This window comes from Lontra canadensis, unplaced genomic scaffold (genome assembly GCF_010015895.1).
Source record: "Lontra canadensis isolate GAN:19392208 unplaced genomic scaffold, GSC_riverotter_1.0 scaffold4, whole genome shotgun sequence".
NCBI lineage: Eukaryota > Metazoa > Chordata > Mammalia > Carnivora > Mustelidae > Lontra > Lontra canadensis.
Window position 1 is genome coordinate 43,366,103 of NW_022630998.1, and position 18,212 is coordinate 43,384,314.

The 18,212-nt window shown below is 35.6% G+C and overlaps 1 protein-coding gene across 11 annotated transcripts in view; it reads right to left on the reverse strand.

Moving 5' to 3' along the window:
• ERBIN (erbb2 interacting protein) overlaps positions 1-18,212 on the reverse strand; it is a 124,250-nt gene that overhangs the window by 26,150 nt on the left and 79,888 nt on the right. For 9 of the 11 annotated variants that reach the window (XM_032849491.1, XM_032849524.1, XM_032849516.1 and 6 more), the window contains 4 exons: positions 10,217-10,316; positions 3,498-3,619; positions 2,042-2,215; positions 938-1,123 (listed from right to left, as the gene is read on the reverse strand). In XM_032849491.1, coding sequence (XP_032705382.1) covers positions 938-1,123; positions 2,042-2,215; positions 3,498-3,619; positions 10,217-10,316 — 582 coding nt within the window. The remainder of the gene's footprint in view (positions 1-937; positions 1,124-2,041; positions 2,216-3,497; positions 3,620-10,216; positions 10,317-18,212) is intronic. The other 2 variants (XM_032849509.1, XM_032849458.1) reach the window with 1 other exon arrangement.

Consider the following 18,212-nt stretch of genomic DNA (forward strand, 5'->3'; position numbering starts at 1 on the left):
CTACTGGGTATTTACCCAAAGAATATGAAAACACTATTTTGAAAAGATATATGCATCCTGATGTTTATGGCAGAATCAATTACAATAGTGAAAATATGGAAGCAGTGTCCATCGATAAGGAATGGATAAAGAAGATGTGGGATGTGTGTGTGTGTGTATCTATCTATGTTGCTACAGATGGACAGATAGATATACTGGCATACTACACAGCCATCAAAAAACAATGAAATCTTGCCATTTGGAACAACATGGATGGCTCTAGAGAGTATAATGCTAAATGGAAAAAGTCAGTCAGAAAAAGACAAATACTGTATGATTTCATTTGTATTTGGAATCTAAGAAACAAAACAAATGAACAAATAAAGAAAGAGACAAACTAAGAATCAGACTCTGAACTATAGAGAACAAAGGTACCAGATGGGAGGAGGGTGGAAGAATGGGTGAAATAGGTGATGGGATTTAAGAGTGCTCTTGAGGAGTACTGAGTAATGTATAGAATTGTTAAATCACTATATTGTATACCTGAAACTAATAGAACACTGTATGCTAACTATACTGTAACTTTAAAAAAGTGTTAAGACATTCAAAGAAAAAAAAAATTTCACAATCAATGATAAATGCTTAAATAAGTGAAATAACTGAACTATACCTATGGCAATCTTCTCAATAAACAATTGAGATGATGTATATTAAACAGTTAGAATAGAACTACCACAATATAATTTACATAGCAAATGTGAATGCAATACAGGTTATAAAATTTTAAGTTCGAAGTGATAAATGAGTAATACTATAACAAATACCATGAAATTTCTCAAATGAGGTAGTGTATTTTCTGCTTTTGATTAACAGTTTTTTATCTTTAGTTAGGAATAATGAAATGCTAAATTCTTAAAAGTTGTTACAACTGTTCCAGAGAATAATCACAATGAAGTACCTCAAAAACATCGTCGTGATTAACAATATGCTTCAAGTTCTCAGAGGCTTTCATATTTGTAGTCACTGGTAGACTCTCAGGACTAATCTCAGCTTCAGATTCACTGGTCTTCTGTAAACAGTTTCCTATCATATACTTTTCTCTTTCATCAGCTTTGATTCTTACTGGAGTGGTACTTTCTGAAGTCTACGTCAAAGAAAACAAAGAATCCATATTCCTTAAAGCTCTGTATCTATTTTTGTACTATAGTTCAGATTAGAATTTAAAAGTAGGGTGCCTGTTTGCTTCCGTAGGAAGACTTTGTGAGTCCTAATATCAGGATCATGGGTTCAAGCCCCACATTAGGTGCAGAGATTACTAAATACATATATTTAGAGTGTGTTTGTGTGTATGTATGTGTGTATGGTATATATTTATTTAGGCCATATATGCTCATTTGGGGAACAGGTGGCCCCCAAAGGTTCATGAACCACATTAAACTTTATAATTTAGCTTAGGCTACATTTCACCTCTTAAACTGCAAAGCTGTCATTCATGAATGAGTCACTTAGCTCAGTAGGCTCAAACTCAGGCTGGTTAGACTGTTTTCTGCTGATTATAGAATGTATAGTAACTCTAGCAACATAAGAAAACGGTTTCTGTAATATCATGTGGGGGAACAAATTCCATGAAAGGAACACACACTTTAAGGATCGTTGTACATTTCTGAAACATCCCAAGGAAATAGTCTGTCATAGCAATTACATTTAAAATTAGAATTGGGTAGAGTGGGTCAATGTTAACAAGGGGAAAAAAAGTATTTCTGTAACGACAAATTTTCTGACATTCTTTAGCTTATCCTTGGTTCAGGCAAGATTTTTTAAAAACCTATGATGACGTTATCCTGCCCATATGGAAAGTCTGTAACCATACTGAAGTGTAATAATAGCAATCAGAGAGTTTGCCGATTATTTCAGCTTTTACTTCAGGTGGTGAGAACAACACCCTAAATTTGGGAGGACATTATTGTGTATACAAAAAGGACCATTATATCGATTATTCTTTCAAAGTTTTAAAAAGCTTGAGATAAGTTTTAGTCAATTCTTTTAAATTGAATTTTCTAACCTTCACACTCACATCATTATTTACAACTTGCTGATCTTCATGTGGTTTCAGTTCTTTTCCAGAATCTTCACAGGTCTCTTCATCTTTTAGTCTATGTACAATGGTTTGAACAGTTTTGACCATATTCTTAAGCTCATCTGGGTATGGTGTTGGATATCTCTTCAAATTTCCCTCCTAGAGAAATAAAATAAGTAAAATTTGAAATATGGATAAATTTTTCTAACATCAACCTCAAAATTTAACTATAACCCATTTTAATTGCATTGGTTATCTGGCTCCTGGGGGTAACTTTAAACACAGATGATAAGCCACTGAAATAATTTTATTTTATTTAAGATTTTATTTATTTGAGAGAGAGAGACACACACACAGAGAGAAAGAGAGAGAGAGAGAATGAGAAGGGGGAGGGTCAGGGGGAGAAGCAGACTCCCTGCTAAGCAGGGAGTCTGATGCAGGAATTGATCCTGGGACTCCAGGATCATGACCTAAGTCAAAGCCAGCCACTTAACTAACTGAGCCACCTAGGCGCCCCCTGAAAGCATTTTAGACAGAACAGAAGTATGGTTTTATCAATAGTGAAAGACTTCACAGTTACAGATTTAACTAATACTTTGAAAGCTTTTTTTAAAAGCAGACTAATATGTATTCCATTTTAAGATTTATGGTGCGGATATTGCCAACACTATCACTTGGCTTTGAAACAGGTATGTTTTCCAGCTAGATATTTTTCCAGACACATATAAAATTCCTACATTTATATACTGTCTTATGTGCCAGGAACCAAATACTTCCAAAGTCAGTCTAATTGCCATTTTTCTGGGATTCAGCTAGTTTATGTAAGGGCAAAATAATTATATCCACAAGTAATTTGGAAATGAATTATTTACTACTTCTGTCACTGCAACACAGATTCTCAAACCCATAAAGAAAAACATGTTCATAACAGAGTTCTTGATCCCTAGAATCTAAATAACAAATCATTAAAGAACGGGAAGAGGGAAAGCAATCACGTGTTTTTCTCTTATTTTATTTTATTTTTTTTTTTAAAGATTTTTATTTATTGATTTGACAGACAGAGATCACAAGTAGACAGAGAGGCAGGCAGAGAGAGAGAGGGAAGCAGGCTCCCCGCCGAGCAGAGAGCCCGATGCGGGACTCGATCCCAGGACCCTGAGATCATGACCCGAGCCGAAGGCAGCGGCCCAACCCACTGAGCCACCCAGGCGCCCCTCTCTTATTTTTATATTATGAAATTTGGCTTAAAATCACATAGTTTTATACTGTTCTTAAATTCTTTCACAGGACATATGTGTGGAATCAATAAAACTTCAAGTGCCTTGAGGGCAAGGAATGAAACCAATATTCCTCTGTATCTCCTGAAATAGTATAGTAAGGTAAATAGCACAATTAAGTATCAGTGGACCTGTTTAAAACCTGAAGGGAGAATAGGACTCACCCTGGGAGGTGCCTCCCTTTCATCTTTGTCTTCATCACAATCAAATGCTACTTGAGCCCGCTGTTTCCTCTGTTCCTCCCACAGTGAAGGATTAAAACTTTCATTATCTGATATGAACATAACTAAAGAAAAACAAACAAAAAACAAAAAAAACTACTATATTTTGCTGTAATTATGAAAAACCATTACTTGTTTATAATTTTGAGTTATAAACATTAAGGTAAGTCAAGACTGATCAATGCCAGCAGCATTCAATGCTACTGTAATTGTAATACTTCTTTAACAGTATTAATCATATATCTTTTCTTCCCTTAAGCTAATTTGTCCTATTACCAGAAGGGTTCCTGAAAAGAATCTAACAATTACAACTCTAAGTAGGTATGTGATTTTGTGCAGTTCCCTACAAAAAGCAGCATGGTAATTGTGCCTCCTTCAGCAGCACACATATGACACTGCAATACATAAATTATTTCATTCAAGTTTTTGCATTCAGAATAATCGTCCCTATTCTGATATTGTTCATCATATATGGGGGATGAGGAGATAAAGACAAAGTGAGTTACTTTGGTTAAAAAAAGATTACTTTGATGCCTTGCAATTACATCTTTGCATTATACATTATACTTTATATACAGCTTTACTAAGCAAATAAAGTGCTAATAAACAAAGTGATATTTTTTACATTAAAATGTAAGGAAAATTGAAAATCTACTAACATAAATGCAACACTACATATCCTGCTATGCAATATAATATTGAAGGTAAAGAGTCAACAACTGTTTTTTTGTTTTTTTTTTTGCTTTTTAGGCAAGTAAAAAAATCCAAGGCTTAAAAATTAATCCACTTGACTATTATATCTCACCATACAGAAGTTTGTGCAATACAAGATAAAATCACAACTGTTTTCTGTCCTCTAAAAGAAAATGACTCCACTCACTCAAAACAAAAGGGAGTAAAAGCACCCAAAATTAGTTAAAAAAAAAAAATTCCTAGAATATCCGTATGTGGTCAATTTGAATATTTAGCCAAAAGTAGCATCATTATCATTAATTTTTAGTCCTTACTGTGGGAGTCTTACCGTTCTGTAATATCATATCCAAACAAAGAACATCACAAAACCAAATATGAACAAAAAGAATTGAGTTTTTATCTTTAGCTTTTCTTGTTTTCAATACTTGGCTCAAGAAAAATTAAAAAAAAAATAACTTTGTGGCATTAATAGTTAATGAATTATAAAGTTTGTTTTTGTTTATTTGTGGAAGGTAGTTCAAATTCCTAGGAATCCCTATTGACTTTTGTGGTATACTTGGAAAGGCAAGCAGAGCCAAGCAGTTTGCAACAAAGCCTATTTCCACGATTCAAAAAAATTCCCCTCCCATCTTAAGCAATAATTTCAATCACCAGACTAGCTGAGAAATCTCTTAAGAGTTTTTATATCAAGCCAAAGCAAGCTTTACCAGAATTTTTTCAGAACTCCAAGGGAAGTAACTTTTACCATGACCCTCATTCTTGTCAACTTCTGATCGCCTATACTTTCTACGCGTTCGTATAAATCTCACATCTTTTGAGATTCAGGACATCAAGTAATACTACTACTTTCTCTGCATTTTAGATGCCACTAGACCTGATAACCCTGGCATATTCACTGGAGACTCTAGTATTTGCCTACCAGCCTTTCTCTCTACCTAAAACCTGCCAACATCAAGAACGGTAACAATGTGTGATTATCCCCCTCTACACCACTACAATTTCACAGGTCTCAATCTTCTCAATTTCAATGTCCATCTATATTTCACCAATGTGATTCATAACCCTAGTCACACTCAAGTTGTAAGCTTCTGTAAAATTTTCCTCCTCCTTGACCACTACACACTCATTCTTTCAAAGCATTCCCTTCTTTATTATTGCTGGTACACTTTGAGTTCCTTACTCTCATTTCTTACTCTTCCTGTAAATCCACTCTAGGTTTTACTTTCTTTTCTATTCAGCTTTGGTTTAATGATACATTATTTTAATCACTTTCAAATTTCTTGCCCCTTTCTCAGTTTACACCTTTCCAACAAAACCTATGGATGTGCTACTTCAACCACCTAACTTCTTTGTTCTGGACCGCTCACTTCTATCAGAGAAAAGAGACATCACCCTCTTGTTTAGAACCTTTACAAATGTATGGTATTCCTTTATCTTTGCTCCATCTTCAGTGCTGCCCAGGAATCCTATTTATTTCCAGTCAGTCTTTCCTCCTACTACAAATCACTGTCTTCAAGGGCCCTACCCCCGACCTCTAGAGGAAGTTTTCTCTTTGACTTCAATGAATAAAGAAATGCCATCAAAACACTCAGACTGAAAACTCCCTGACCCCTGCAACAACCAGTTTTCCCCGGCTACAAATTGTTACATGGATGCTGTTTCCCATTTAACACTGATTCCTCTAATAGGCCCCAAATACCATGCCTTCTATTTCAAACTTATCCATCATTATTCCCCTTTAGAAGGTGAGCTTTTGTTTTTTTTTAAAAGATTTTAATTAATCTCTACACCCAATGTAGGCCTTGAACTCACAACCCTGAAGTCAAGAGTCACATGCTCTACCGAGTGAGCCAGCCAGGCACCACAGAACATGAGCGTCTTGAAGCAAGGATTTTTATCATTAAACACTTAGATATCTAACCCACTGCTTGGCATATTAGTGCTAAATAAAAATGGAATGAATTAAATGTGAACCAAGTATCTATTCTCCTTAAACTGTATAAAACTCCAAGCCAAGAACATTGTATTTTCTGAGTTGTTTATTACTTTGAGGTACTATGATAAAGGAAAAAGTTTTTCTTGCATTTGAAAAAGAATTCACCCACCTGGCCAGGTCAGTGTAGTTTCTGATTCGGTATTATAAGTGCAGTATGTTACGGTGTTTTTTTTGTAATAATACCTATAGTGAAATACTTTGAGAAACATGTAAACTCTAAGAGGACTCAGAATATTATTTTTTCTAAGTTTTATTTATTTAAGTAATCTCTACATCCAAGGGGGGGCTCAAACTCACAACCCTGAGATCAAGAGTCACATGCTCTTCTGACTGAGCCAGCCAGGCACCCCAAGGACTCAGCATATTATAAATGTATCTCAGACTTCTCCTTTTAAGACGCTTCTACTCTAAAATACATCTCTCATACCAAAAATTCGAAGGCCAAGATTTTATTTTGCTACTTCTATTCTTTGTATCACAAATACATTTCTTACCTGAACTATGACCTGTTTTAGAAACAAACGGAATAAATCAAAATGACAGAAATGATAGGAGGCCAGGTAAATCTGAATCATGAAAAGAGAAGACAGTAAGAGAGATCAAGGCACGAGTATACCCATGAGTAGAACAGTTCTGAGCAAGAGTCACCAAACTTTTTCTGTAAATGGTTACATAATAAATATGTTAAGCTTTGTGAACCAAGAGACAAAAATCAAGGATATTACAGTAGGTACTTATGAGAGAAATCAAATTTCCAAAGATTACTGACAAATTTAAAATATACTCAACTTTTAAAATGTTTTGTTATATAGTAAATGAGAAGACTAAAGTTCTCACTGTTGGAGTAACATATTGCTTAAATGGTATTGACTATCATCAAACTGATGTAAATATTCACCTTAAAAAACTATTCTTAGCTTGTGGGCCACACAAAAACAGGTAATAGGCTAGATATGGCCCATGGGCCACAGTGTGCCAATCACTTATTAGAACAAAAAGTATTATAACCGAATATATTTATCTGATTGTTTTCTAGAAGGGCCTTCAATGGTCTCTCACAGATGTATATTTAACAGTTTAGTTCAGGGATGCCTGGGTGGCTCAGTCAGTTAAGCATCTGCCTTTGGCTCAGGTCACGATCCGGAGTCCAGGGATTGAGCCCCACACTGGGCTCCCTGCTCAGCTTCTCCCTCTGCCCTTCATCCTGCTCGTGCTCACTCACTTTCTCTCTCAAATAAATAAATAAAATTAAAAACAAAACAAAACAAAACAAAACAAAAAACCCCACAACAGTTTAGTTCATTACTCAAATAAAAAAATACATATGCCTTTGGCTAGTTTTAGTCATTGCTTGAATCATGTTTGGTTATTTTAGTGTTAGTTAAAATGAAAAGAACATTCTGAAGTCTCTATATGGCAGCAACAAAAGCAGGTAGACCAAACAGTAGTAACGCATTAATATAATAAAATTATTAAAGATTAAATAAGTCCTTTGGAGACTTTGGTTCTATCACAAAGGATAGAGTAATTTTGTCTGAGAATCTTCCTTCAAAACAATACCTTTATTGGATTTCTTTTTTTTTCTTTTTAAGATTTTATTTATTTATTTGTCAGAGAGAGAGAGGAGAGAGCGAGCATGCACAAGGAGGGGTAGAGGCAGGCAGAGGGAGAAGCAAGCTCCTGGCTGAGCAAGTAGCCTAATGTGGGCATTGATCCCAGGACTCTGGGATCATGACCAGAGCTGAAGGCAGACACTTAATCGACTGAGCCACCCAGGTGTCCCTGTATCGGGTTTCTAATAATTACCAATTTTCATTATTTTTTCTGAAATAAACGCAGCAAAAGGAGAATAAGAACAAATCTTCCCAATATACCTTTAGGACAGGGACAAGAAGCTATTAAATCTGGCCCACTTTCTGTTTTTGTATAGCTTACAACCTACGGACAGTTTTAACATTTTTAAATGTTGCAGCAAAAACCCAAAACCCAAAAAATTATTTCATGACACATGAAAATTATATGAAATCTAAATTGCTCTGCCCACAAATAAAATTTTATTAGAACACACCTATGCTCATTTGTTTATATATCGTCTGTGACTGTTTTTGCGTGAAATAGACGGCATCAAGTAGGTAGAACAGAAAAGTATAGTCTATGAAACCTAAAATATTTACTAAATGGTTCTCTGCTTAAATAACTTGCTAACCCATGCAACAGGACATTAAAGTCTCTTCTCTACACTAAAAATTCATTCTCTTTCCTCACAAATATTTTAACTATTACCATTCTATCTTCCCACATCAAAGAAGAACTATTGGAATATATTATGCAGCTGATTGTAATTCTATTAGAAATCACCTTCAGAGATTAAGTGGAAAATAGAGACATAAGTCCCAGGGACTATAGCAAACAAAGAAAAAAACACCTACTGATGTATCCAAACATTCATTATAATTCCCCACAATGCACAAATAGGGGCATAAGCCAGAGTTGGTATATCTACTTTGAACTTCCTAATTTCTTTTTTTTTTTTCCCTTGGTAATCTCTACACCCAACAAGGGTCTTGAATTCATGACCCTGAGATCAAGAGTTACAAATTCTACCAAACAAGCCAGCCAGGTGCCCCTGAACTTCTTAACTTCTAATGCGTATATATACAGTACTTGCATTATTAAACAATACTTCAACACTACCTAAAATGAAGTATACTACATTTTGTTATGAATACATTTCCAAATTATGCAGCTAAATATGGAAACTGGGGGTTTATTTAAATATATGAAAAAGGAATTGTGCTTAGAAACCTATTCTCTAAACATTAATTATAGATCCTCAATGAAAGAGGCTATTCAGATCTGACTTCTCAAAAGTCTTAACTTTTAATTTAATTCAAAAGCTAAATAGTTTTGCTTCACCCAAATCAACCTCATTAAATAATTCCCATGAAATGATAACTTATCAAAGCAAGTTTTTTATTTCTCCTTGCAAAGAATAAGAAATAATTAGCACAGATAAAAGAGTTCTCTATTTATCACCAATAATGGAACAGAGTTAAATGATTTTAGTCTTTAATCTCAGTAAGTATTTCAAAACTGTTTGCTAAGCCTGCCAAAACAATGTAATAATAACAGCTAATTTGATTCTGTCATTGTGCTAAGCACTTTACATCCAGTTCTCATCTGTACAGAAACCCTGAAAAACAGATACTATTATCAGTATTCCAAGATAAGGAAACTGAAATTCAAGAATATATTTTCTGCAATGTTTTTATTTATTAAGAGTTAATTTATAAATAACTTAGGGCCATGAAGATTTTCACTGGTTTCAGAAAAATACACATAACAATACACAATACAACAAATCACATAACAATTCTATTTTTAGGTGTAACATAAAACATACATCACACACAGACACAAAACAACATGTATTAAAAACAATTTGCTCCTTAGTCTAAAAGGCTTTCATACCAAAACTGTTCAAAAACATGTGTGGCCAACAGTAAAGCCTATATATTCCCCTTTCTAGGCAAAACGTAAGAACTTAGAAATAACGTTTTACTCAGACTTCTACAAATGTACTTATCTGGTATACAGATCTAAGGGTGGTATTTAGTCTACAACAAAAGAAGTGAACAAAATATTTCCTGGTTCAATATTCGTAATTACATGACACCTGACACGTATTCCTAACATTTCGCTAAAGAACAGAGAGTCCTATTATAGATGAAGTTGACTGTTTAATTTCAAGGAATCACTTAAGGAAGCGTATGGTCTACATGTACCTCTAAGTTCAACTATCTACAATCCTGAGATATTGAATTACTTTCTCATTTTCAGAAATTTATTGACTAATTCTCCAAATTCCCTTCAATCTAGTAAGAGTCTATGAGACTTAAAATTCACTTCACACCTATGCTGTGATTTGTTAATATTATAATTTTTAAAAATAAAGAAATTTTTAAGTTCCTACCATCCTCAGTCCTCGGCTGCTGAGGGAACATGTAGTTAGTAAGCACCATTTTCTGGGTCTCTGAATCAGTCTCTTTTTGAAGAGGTATCAGGGGTTTGGACTAGGGAAAGAAAATAAATGTTTAATTTTCAATAATCCTAAAGCAAATACATATCCAGCAATTCTTCTGAATAAGTACTCACCATTTTTTCTATAAAGTACCAATGTGTAGATTACAAAAGCAAAATTATATATACATAAAAAAAACTTTTAGGCACTGATTTGAAACTTGTAAGAATCTTAAAAAAACAAACAACCATTTAGTTTTTAGTGTAAAACAAAACCCATGCTGTATTGCAATTATCACTGGTTATCAATACAATTTAAAAGTATTTTAATAACAAGTATATCCACAGTCCAATAATTACTTATCACAGTGATTTAATAAAGCTATAAAATAAGCCTTTCCATTTTACATTATTGTGCCCCCTTTATTTTATCTTTCCCCTTTGGAAAGAGGCTTTTAAGGAAATAATTTAGAAGGTTTAGTCCAGTTATCTGCAGATTAATTCTAGCTGAAAAGAGAGTACTTAAAACAAATACGAGGTTGTAACCTGCTTCTCTCTTCTCCCTGTCTCCCTTAATGATACCACAAGTTACTCAGTGGTTAAACTATAAATCCATTATTTTGGACCTCTTCTTTTCTTAAGACTTCTTTCCTAACTGGTTATAAAGTGATTTCAATTTATTCTTAACATAACTAATAACTTTTGCCATCATATTAACTTAAAATCCTACCAATCCAAGCCTTAGTCAACTCTAAATAGGGAGGGAACTACCCAATCTCTCCCTCACCTGCCACCCTACCAATTAAATCTTTAGACTTTTGTTAAAAATTTGCAGCTAGCTAGTTCCATCCTATAATCTTACTCCCAGTCAAACATTTCCTCCATGCCTCTCAATTTTTCTTGGTAAACAAAATGCCCTGCATCTCAAACATCTTTTTTTTTTTCCCACTTTTTTTTTTTTAAAGATTTTATTTATTTGACAGACAGAGATCACAAGTAGACGGAGAGTCAGGCAGAGAGAGAGAGAGAGAGAGGGAAGCAGGCTTCTTGCTGAGCAGAGAGCCCGATGCGGGACTCGATCCCAGGACCCTGAGATCATGAACCGAGCTGAAGGCAGCGGCTTAACCCACTGAGCCACCCAGGTGCCCCCATCTCAAACATCTTCACTGAAAAACTTTCCTTGATCTCCTCAGATAACAGAAATGGTAGATCTATTCCTTCCCCAAACACAGTGCTCTCCTTAAGTCTTCTCAAATGCAGGGGTGCTTATTCTCTCATAGCTCATAAACCCTGGGTTAGGGGGTGAATTCAGAGCTTACAAACACTGTGAGATCATCACTTGTATCTCTTCAAGTGTAAATATCTGTTCTTTTGCGGGATATACAACTGTGCCTCTACCATTCTGAATTCTGCCTCTGCCATTCTCTCCTTTCCTAATAATCTACTGACATTCCGGCAGTATCCATCTATTCTTGATTCTTTTATGACAAATCTTTCCACAGTCATAGATAATTCAACAGCTATAAAATGTAAATGACATGGTCATGCTCTTAACCCACTGATGTCTTAGGAGATGAAGAGTACATGAGAAAGGGGAAAGCAGTCAACTAAGATGGACATAACAGAATTATTTAGAGGCTTTTTAAAACTAATCACCCCAAGGAGCCTGGGTGGCCCATACGGTTAAATGCCTCCCTTTGGCTCAGATCATGATCCCAGGGTCCTGGGATTGAGCGCCGTGTCAGGCTCTCTGTTCTGCAGAGTCTGCTTCTCCCTCTCCTTCTGATGCTGCCCCTGCTTATGTTCTCTCTCTCTCAAATGAATAAATAAAATCTTTAAAACAAACAAACAACAAATCACTCTTGAAATAATTCTAAAATTAACTGTTAATAACTGCAAAATTCTATAAATATATTAAAATGCATTAATTGTACACTTTAAAATGGGTGAATTTTATGGTATGTGAATTATATTTCAACACAGATGTTATAAGAAAACTAATTATCTGTTATTTGTGGAGTACAAAGTCAGAAAAAGAAATTGATAACCATTTACCAGTCTCTCCATTCCCTAAATCATCTAATTCCAGTGATCTCTATTCCTGTTTCTTTTAAAAAATTTATTATTACTATTTTTTGTAACCTCTACACCAAACATGGGGCTTGAACTCATGACCCTGAGATCAAAACCTTTACCATAATTCCCACAATATAGCCAATAAATAATCATCCTCTGAAATCTGAAATCACTCATTCAACAAATATTTACTTATATTTGGCTTTTATATGCCAAAGTACTATGACAGGTACCAGGTATACAGTGATTACCAATTTAGGAGAGCTTACAATGTATGAAAGGAAAGACAGGGATAACAAAATGAGACATTAAAACATGATTTAAGTACAGGTTAGAGAGGATACAGGGAGTAACAGAACCCATAGAAGGTGTTCATTTATCACAATCTTGAGTGATTAGGAAAGCATTCCTAAGAGAATGCCTTCCTACATGATGAATGGGCATTAACCAGGTGAGAGGGGTAAAAATGTTCCAAGAGAGAACTCATTTGGGGATATGAAAATGAAGGTGTAAGGGATAGAGATGAAGACAGGATGAGTGAGGTCTTGAAGGATACAATATGGAGAAAGAAGTCATGAAAAGGTTTTAAGTAGGTTAGTGCTGGAACCAGATAAAAAGATCACTTGAAGTGTGGTTCAGAATGAAATCAGGATGATATAAGATTGAAAGTGGTGCCAACACTGGAGGCAGAGACCAGTTAGGAATTTCAGTAGTCCAAGTCAACACTGTCCAGCATAAATACAGAAGTGACACTAAAATGAGAACCATAGATAATTTATAAATTTTTAGCTGCTACACGTTTTTAAAAAGCAAAAATAAGTTCAATTTTGATAATGCATTAAATTTAGCATATCCTGTATATCTAAAATATAATTTTGATGTGTGATCAAATAACAATTGCTAATGTGATATTTTACTTTCTTTGTTTATATTACATATACAAAATCCAGTGTACATTTTACGCTTAGAGAACATCTCAATTTGGACTACACTCATGACAGCAGTGCCTACTGTACTGGACAGTGAAGGTCTAAATAAAAGGTAATACACTATATGATGAATAGTAGTTAAGATTTATACATCCAAGTGGCACCTGAGTGGAGAGAGAGAGGGAGAAGTGGACTTCCTACTGGGCAGGGGCCCCAACATGGGACTCACTGCCAGGACACTGAGATGATGACCTGAGCCAAAGGCAGATACTTAACTGAGTCACCCAGGCACCCCTATGATTTTTTTTTTTAAGATTTATTTATTTATTTATTTATTTTAGAGAGAGAGAGAGAGTGCCAATGTGGGTGGGGGGAGGGGCAGAGGGAGAGGGAGAGAATCTTAGACAGAGCAACACCTGGGGCTCAATCTCATGTCCCTAAGATCAAATCAAGAGCTGGATGCTCAACTGACTTAGCTACAGGTGCCCCCAACTACAATTTTTTTTTAATAAAGTAATTAACAGAGGGGCGCCTGGGTGGCTCAGTGGGTTAAGCCTCTGCCTTCAGCTCGGGTCATGATCTCGGGGTCCTGGGATCGAGCCCTGCATCGGGCTCTCTGCTCAGCGGGGAGCCTGCTTCCTTCTCTCTCTCTCTGCCTGCCTCTCTGCCTACTTGTGATCTCTCTGTCAAATAAATTAAAAAAAAATAAAGAAAGAAAGAAAGAAAGTAATTAACAGATGTGGAACAAAGAGATGAAAATGAGAGAACATTGTAAATATGAAGAGATTGTCTTAGATACTAGATAATTTCACTAAAAGGAGTCATTTGGCATAATTTTCTGGTATTGATTTGCTGCAAAAGTGCTATTATACTAAAAGTCTGAGTCCTCAAGACCAGGAGCTATGTCTCATAACTCTAAGTATCTGGCATAGCCAGGGCCCAGCAATGTTCTGAGAATCCAGATGAAAAATTTCAAAACGTTTCATATGTAAATATTCAATTAAGAGATTAGAAAATTAAGAGTTCCATATATACATGAACTGACACATTTAATGATGATGCAATAATCACTGTGTTCAAGCTATAATAAAAGCAAAGGTATCATCATTTCAGTATTTCCTTAACTTGCAGAACAAGGAAATACTACAATCTGATTCAAAAGTGTGGACTGACAACAACTTAAGGCTTTTTAGGATATTAATAAGAATTGGCTAAGAAAAAGGATTTTGGTTAAGAAGTCTGGAGAATCCTGAAGTGTAGACAAGTGGGTTTCTTTACTACAGCAACACATAAGGGTTGTTAATATAATTCAAAAGAGGATATAATACAGTCTCCCAAGCAAATTTAACTATGGAACTTAAGAATACCTTATAAGACTAGTGTATCCAAAACCCTGGGAAAATACAGCTTTAGATAATTTATTATAAGATATTGCTCAAGGTCAAATACTAAGCATTAAAAGGATCAGGAAACTGCATACTCTATACTTAAAAAAAAATAATCAGTAAGAAATACCAAAGAATAGATATGGAAAAAAGATTTCCTCATACTTACAGATAGTAAGTTAACCCCTATTTTGTTTTGGACCTAAAATCCAATACTTAGCCAACATTATAGAGGAGATTTCTTACCAATTAAACTAGAACATTTACAATAATCTACACTTTGAATCCTAAGATTGAGACATTTCAAATTAAACTCAAAATATTTTGCCAAAGTTTTTCACAGGTGAATGATAACTACTCTTTGCAAGGATAAAATACTAACATTTATTTCTAAGACCAAGGCATATACAGAGAGACCTATCCCTTAACTGTCCAAATGGAAACTTAACTAGAGTACTAAGATAGATTCACTGTCCTGACCTTTCTGCCTCCCATGAACTGTAATACACTGAAATCATTTCATTTCATTCCCAATGTTCCACTAAAACTATGTACTCTTCCCAGGGTCAGCAACTACTTCTACCTTAACAAACCTAATGGCCAATTAGAAGTTCTCATCTACCCAACTCACTGGCAACATGTGGCACAGATCTTTCCTGAAGCACTTTCTTCAGATGACTCTCTGGATAACATACTCTCCTGGTTGGCTGGTCCTTCTTATTCTCCTTGTGGTGCCACTCTCTTTCCTGTGCTTAGTCTTTGATCTTCTCTTCTTCTCTATCCTCTCTCCCTACTAATTTTATGCAGTTGTATGGTGTTAAATGGAACACCTGTAAAATGCTGACTCCCAAATTTTATCTCCAACTAATACCTGACATCCCTACTTCCTTCTCACCATCTCACTATCATAATAGTTGAAGGCAAGCAACACCTCCTTCTAAACTACCGCAACCGCCTCCTTACTAGACTTTCTCCTTCCAAAACAGAATATTCCACCCATAACTTTACCACCCAACTATGGCCCATTCCTCACTCAAGTGTCAAAACGATCTTTTAAAAATGTACATTACCTCTTGCCATTCCCTGACAAGAAATACTTCAATAGATTTCTATCTAATTCAGAGTAAAACCCCAGTTGGTTACTACAGCCTACAAGGTCCTATGTGATCTAGTTCCAGTTTTCCTCTCTGATCTAATCTTACTCAATTCTCTTCCTTGCTCACTGTATTCCAGCCATCAGGGTTTTTATCTATTCCTCAGTTACAACAAGCTCACTCCAATATTGGGAACTTTACTCTTAATATTTAAATGTACCTCCTTTTCCAACTCACTGCTCTAATCTATGCATGGCTCACTCCTAATTTCCTGTGAGCATCTGCTCTACTGGTTCCCTTCCTTAGAGAAAGGCACTTTCTTCCTAAATCACCCTATTTAAAACAGGATGTTTACTCTTGCCCTCCTATTCTTCTAATGCCTATCAGCTTCTGTTTTTCTTTATAGCTCTGACGTACTATTACATAATTACTTGTTTCTATCTCTTGAAAGTGTAATCTCAATAAAAATATAAGACTCTCTTTGTTTCACCAATATATCTCAAGCTCCCAAAGCAGTTCATGAACTATTGTAAGCCTTCAATAAATGTTTACCAATCAAAGATAAGTCCAAGGAATAACTCTTAGTTCCTTAGAAACATTTAAGATGTGTGAAAGTATTTGATTAGAAGCATAATTTAAATTGACTATTGGGGCACCTGCGTGGCTCAGTGGGTTAAAGCCTCTGCCTTCAGCTCAGCTCATGATCCCAATCGAGCCCCACATTGGGCTCTCTGCTCAGCAGGGAGACTGCTTCCTCCTCTCTCTCTCTGCCTGCCTCTCTACCTACTTGTGATCTCTCTGTCAAATAAATAAATAACATCTAAAAAAAAAAAAAGAAAAAGAATTATACATTCAATTCCCTGCCTCTAGCAAGTACTTTTTATTGGTCTAGGGAACCCAGGAAAAGAAAAATTTGGAGCAGAGGATGGAATGTTCATTTTCAAGCTAGCTGAATTTGAGACATCTAGGTAGCAATGTTAAAGAGATAATGGTTGGTTGTACAGTTCAGGAAAGAGAATTGAGCTGAGGATAACTGTTAGGAATAATGGGCATACAGAGAGTAATTGCATCTTTCTTAGAGGAAAGTATAGCAAAAGAAACTAAAGAACAACCTAGAGTACTACATGGGGTACCAACTATAAAAGACTGGCAGAAGAAAAATTCCTGAAAAAGAAACTGAGGAGTGGTCAATCACAAGGATAACCAGTAGAGAATGCTACTGGTGCTCTCTCTCCAGTGTTCCGACAATACTTGCTCGTCAATTTCACCAAGAGTGATGCTCCCTTGAACTTCCAACTTTATCACCATCATTCTTTCTCATCTTTGCTTCTCTCTCTGTACCTCACTGGATCCCACTATAACCATTTTCCTGCCAATTATCAATACCTCCTTGCTGCATATCTGTCTTTTACACCTGGAGTGGCAAACTGCAACCCAGAATCATACCAACCATGTGCTTTCTCTGTATTACACAACTGAGCAAATCAGTAGCTACAAGTTTGTGGTCATCAACTTCAACAGGGAACTCAATGTTGCCTGAAAACCCTTCCACGTTTCCTAAATTATATCCTGAAGATACTATTTTCTAGAAGATTGAAAAAAAAAATAGGATTTAAGAACTGCCTGGAAACTGCTACATTCTAAGAATTTCAACATAAACATTATTAGTTCTCCCTCTCACATCAGACCAAGCTGCCTTCAAAAGGACAAGAGCTCCTGCCACAGTTTTATTGTATTTTTTAAGATTTTACTTATTTATTTGTCAGAGAGCGAGCACAAGTAGAGGACACAGTAGGCAGAGGGAGAAGCAGGGTCCCCAATGAGCAAGGAGCCTGATGTGGGGCTCAATCCCAGGACCCAGGATCATGACCTGAGGTGAGGGCACATGCTTAACCAACTGAGCCACCCAGGCATCCCTCTACCAGTTTTAAATTCTATCAGTTACACAACAATTATCCACCCCCTCTCATATTTTTAACCTCATTCTCTACATAGCCTCCTTGAACAACCTATAAAAATATTCTCTAATACTAAAGGATTTCTTCTTACATTGCCCCAAGCTACCAGTTTATGTTCCACTCTTCTTTCTTATCCAGCCTTCTTAAAAGCTCAATCAACAACTGTATGCCCCCATTCTCTCATTTATTCATTCCTTAAATTAAATCAATTGGGTTTTTGTTCTAATGTAGTTCTAAAACTACATTAGCTATAGTCAAAAGTTGGCAAGAAATAATGTGTATTTTCCAGATTTTATTTGAATTGACCCCCCAACAGCATTTATCCCATTACAACTTCTTCCTTTAAGCCAGCTACCTCATCCTTAACTTGAATCTACTATCATAAAGTTTTTTTTCTACCTCTATGGCCACCCTAAGTCTTTTAATCCACCTGTCACTTAAATGTTAGTAATAAATACATAAATAAACATATGTATGCATGTATGTTAGTTCCTCAGGATTCATCCG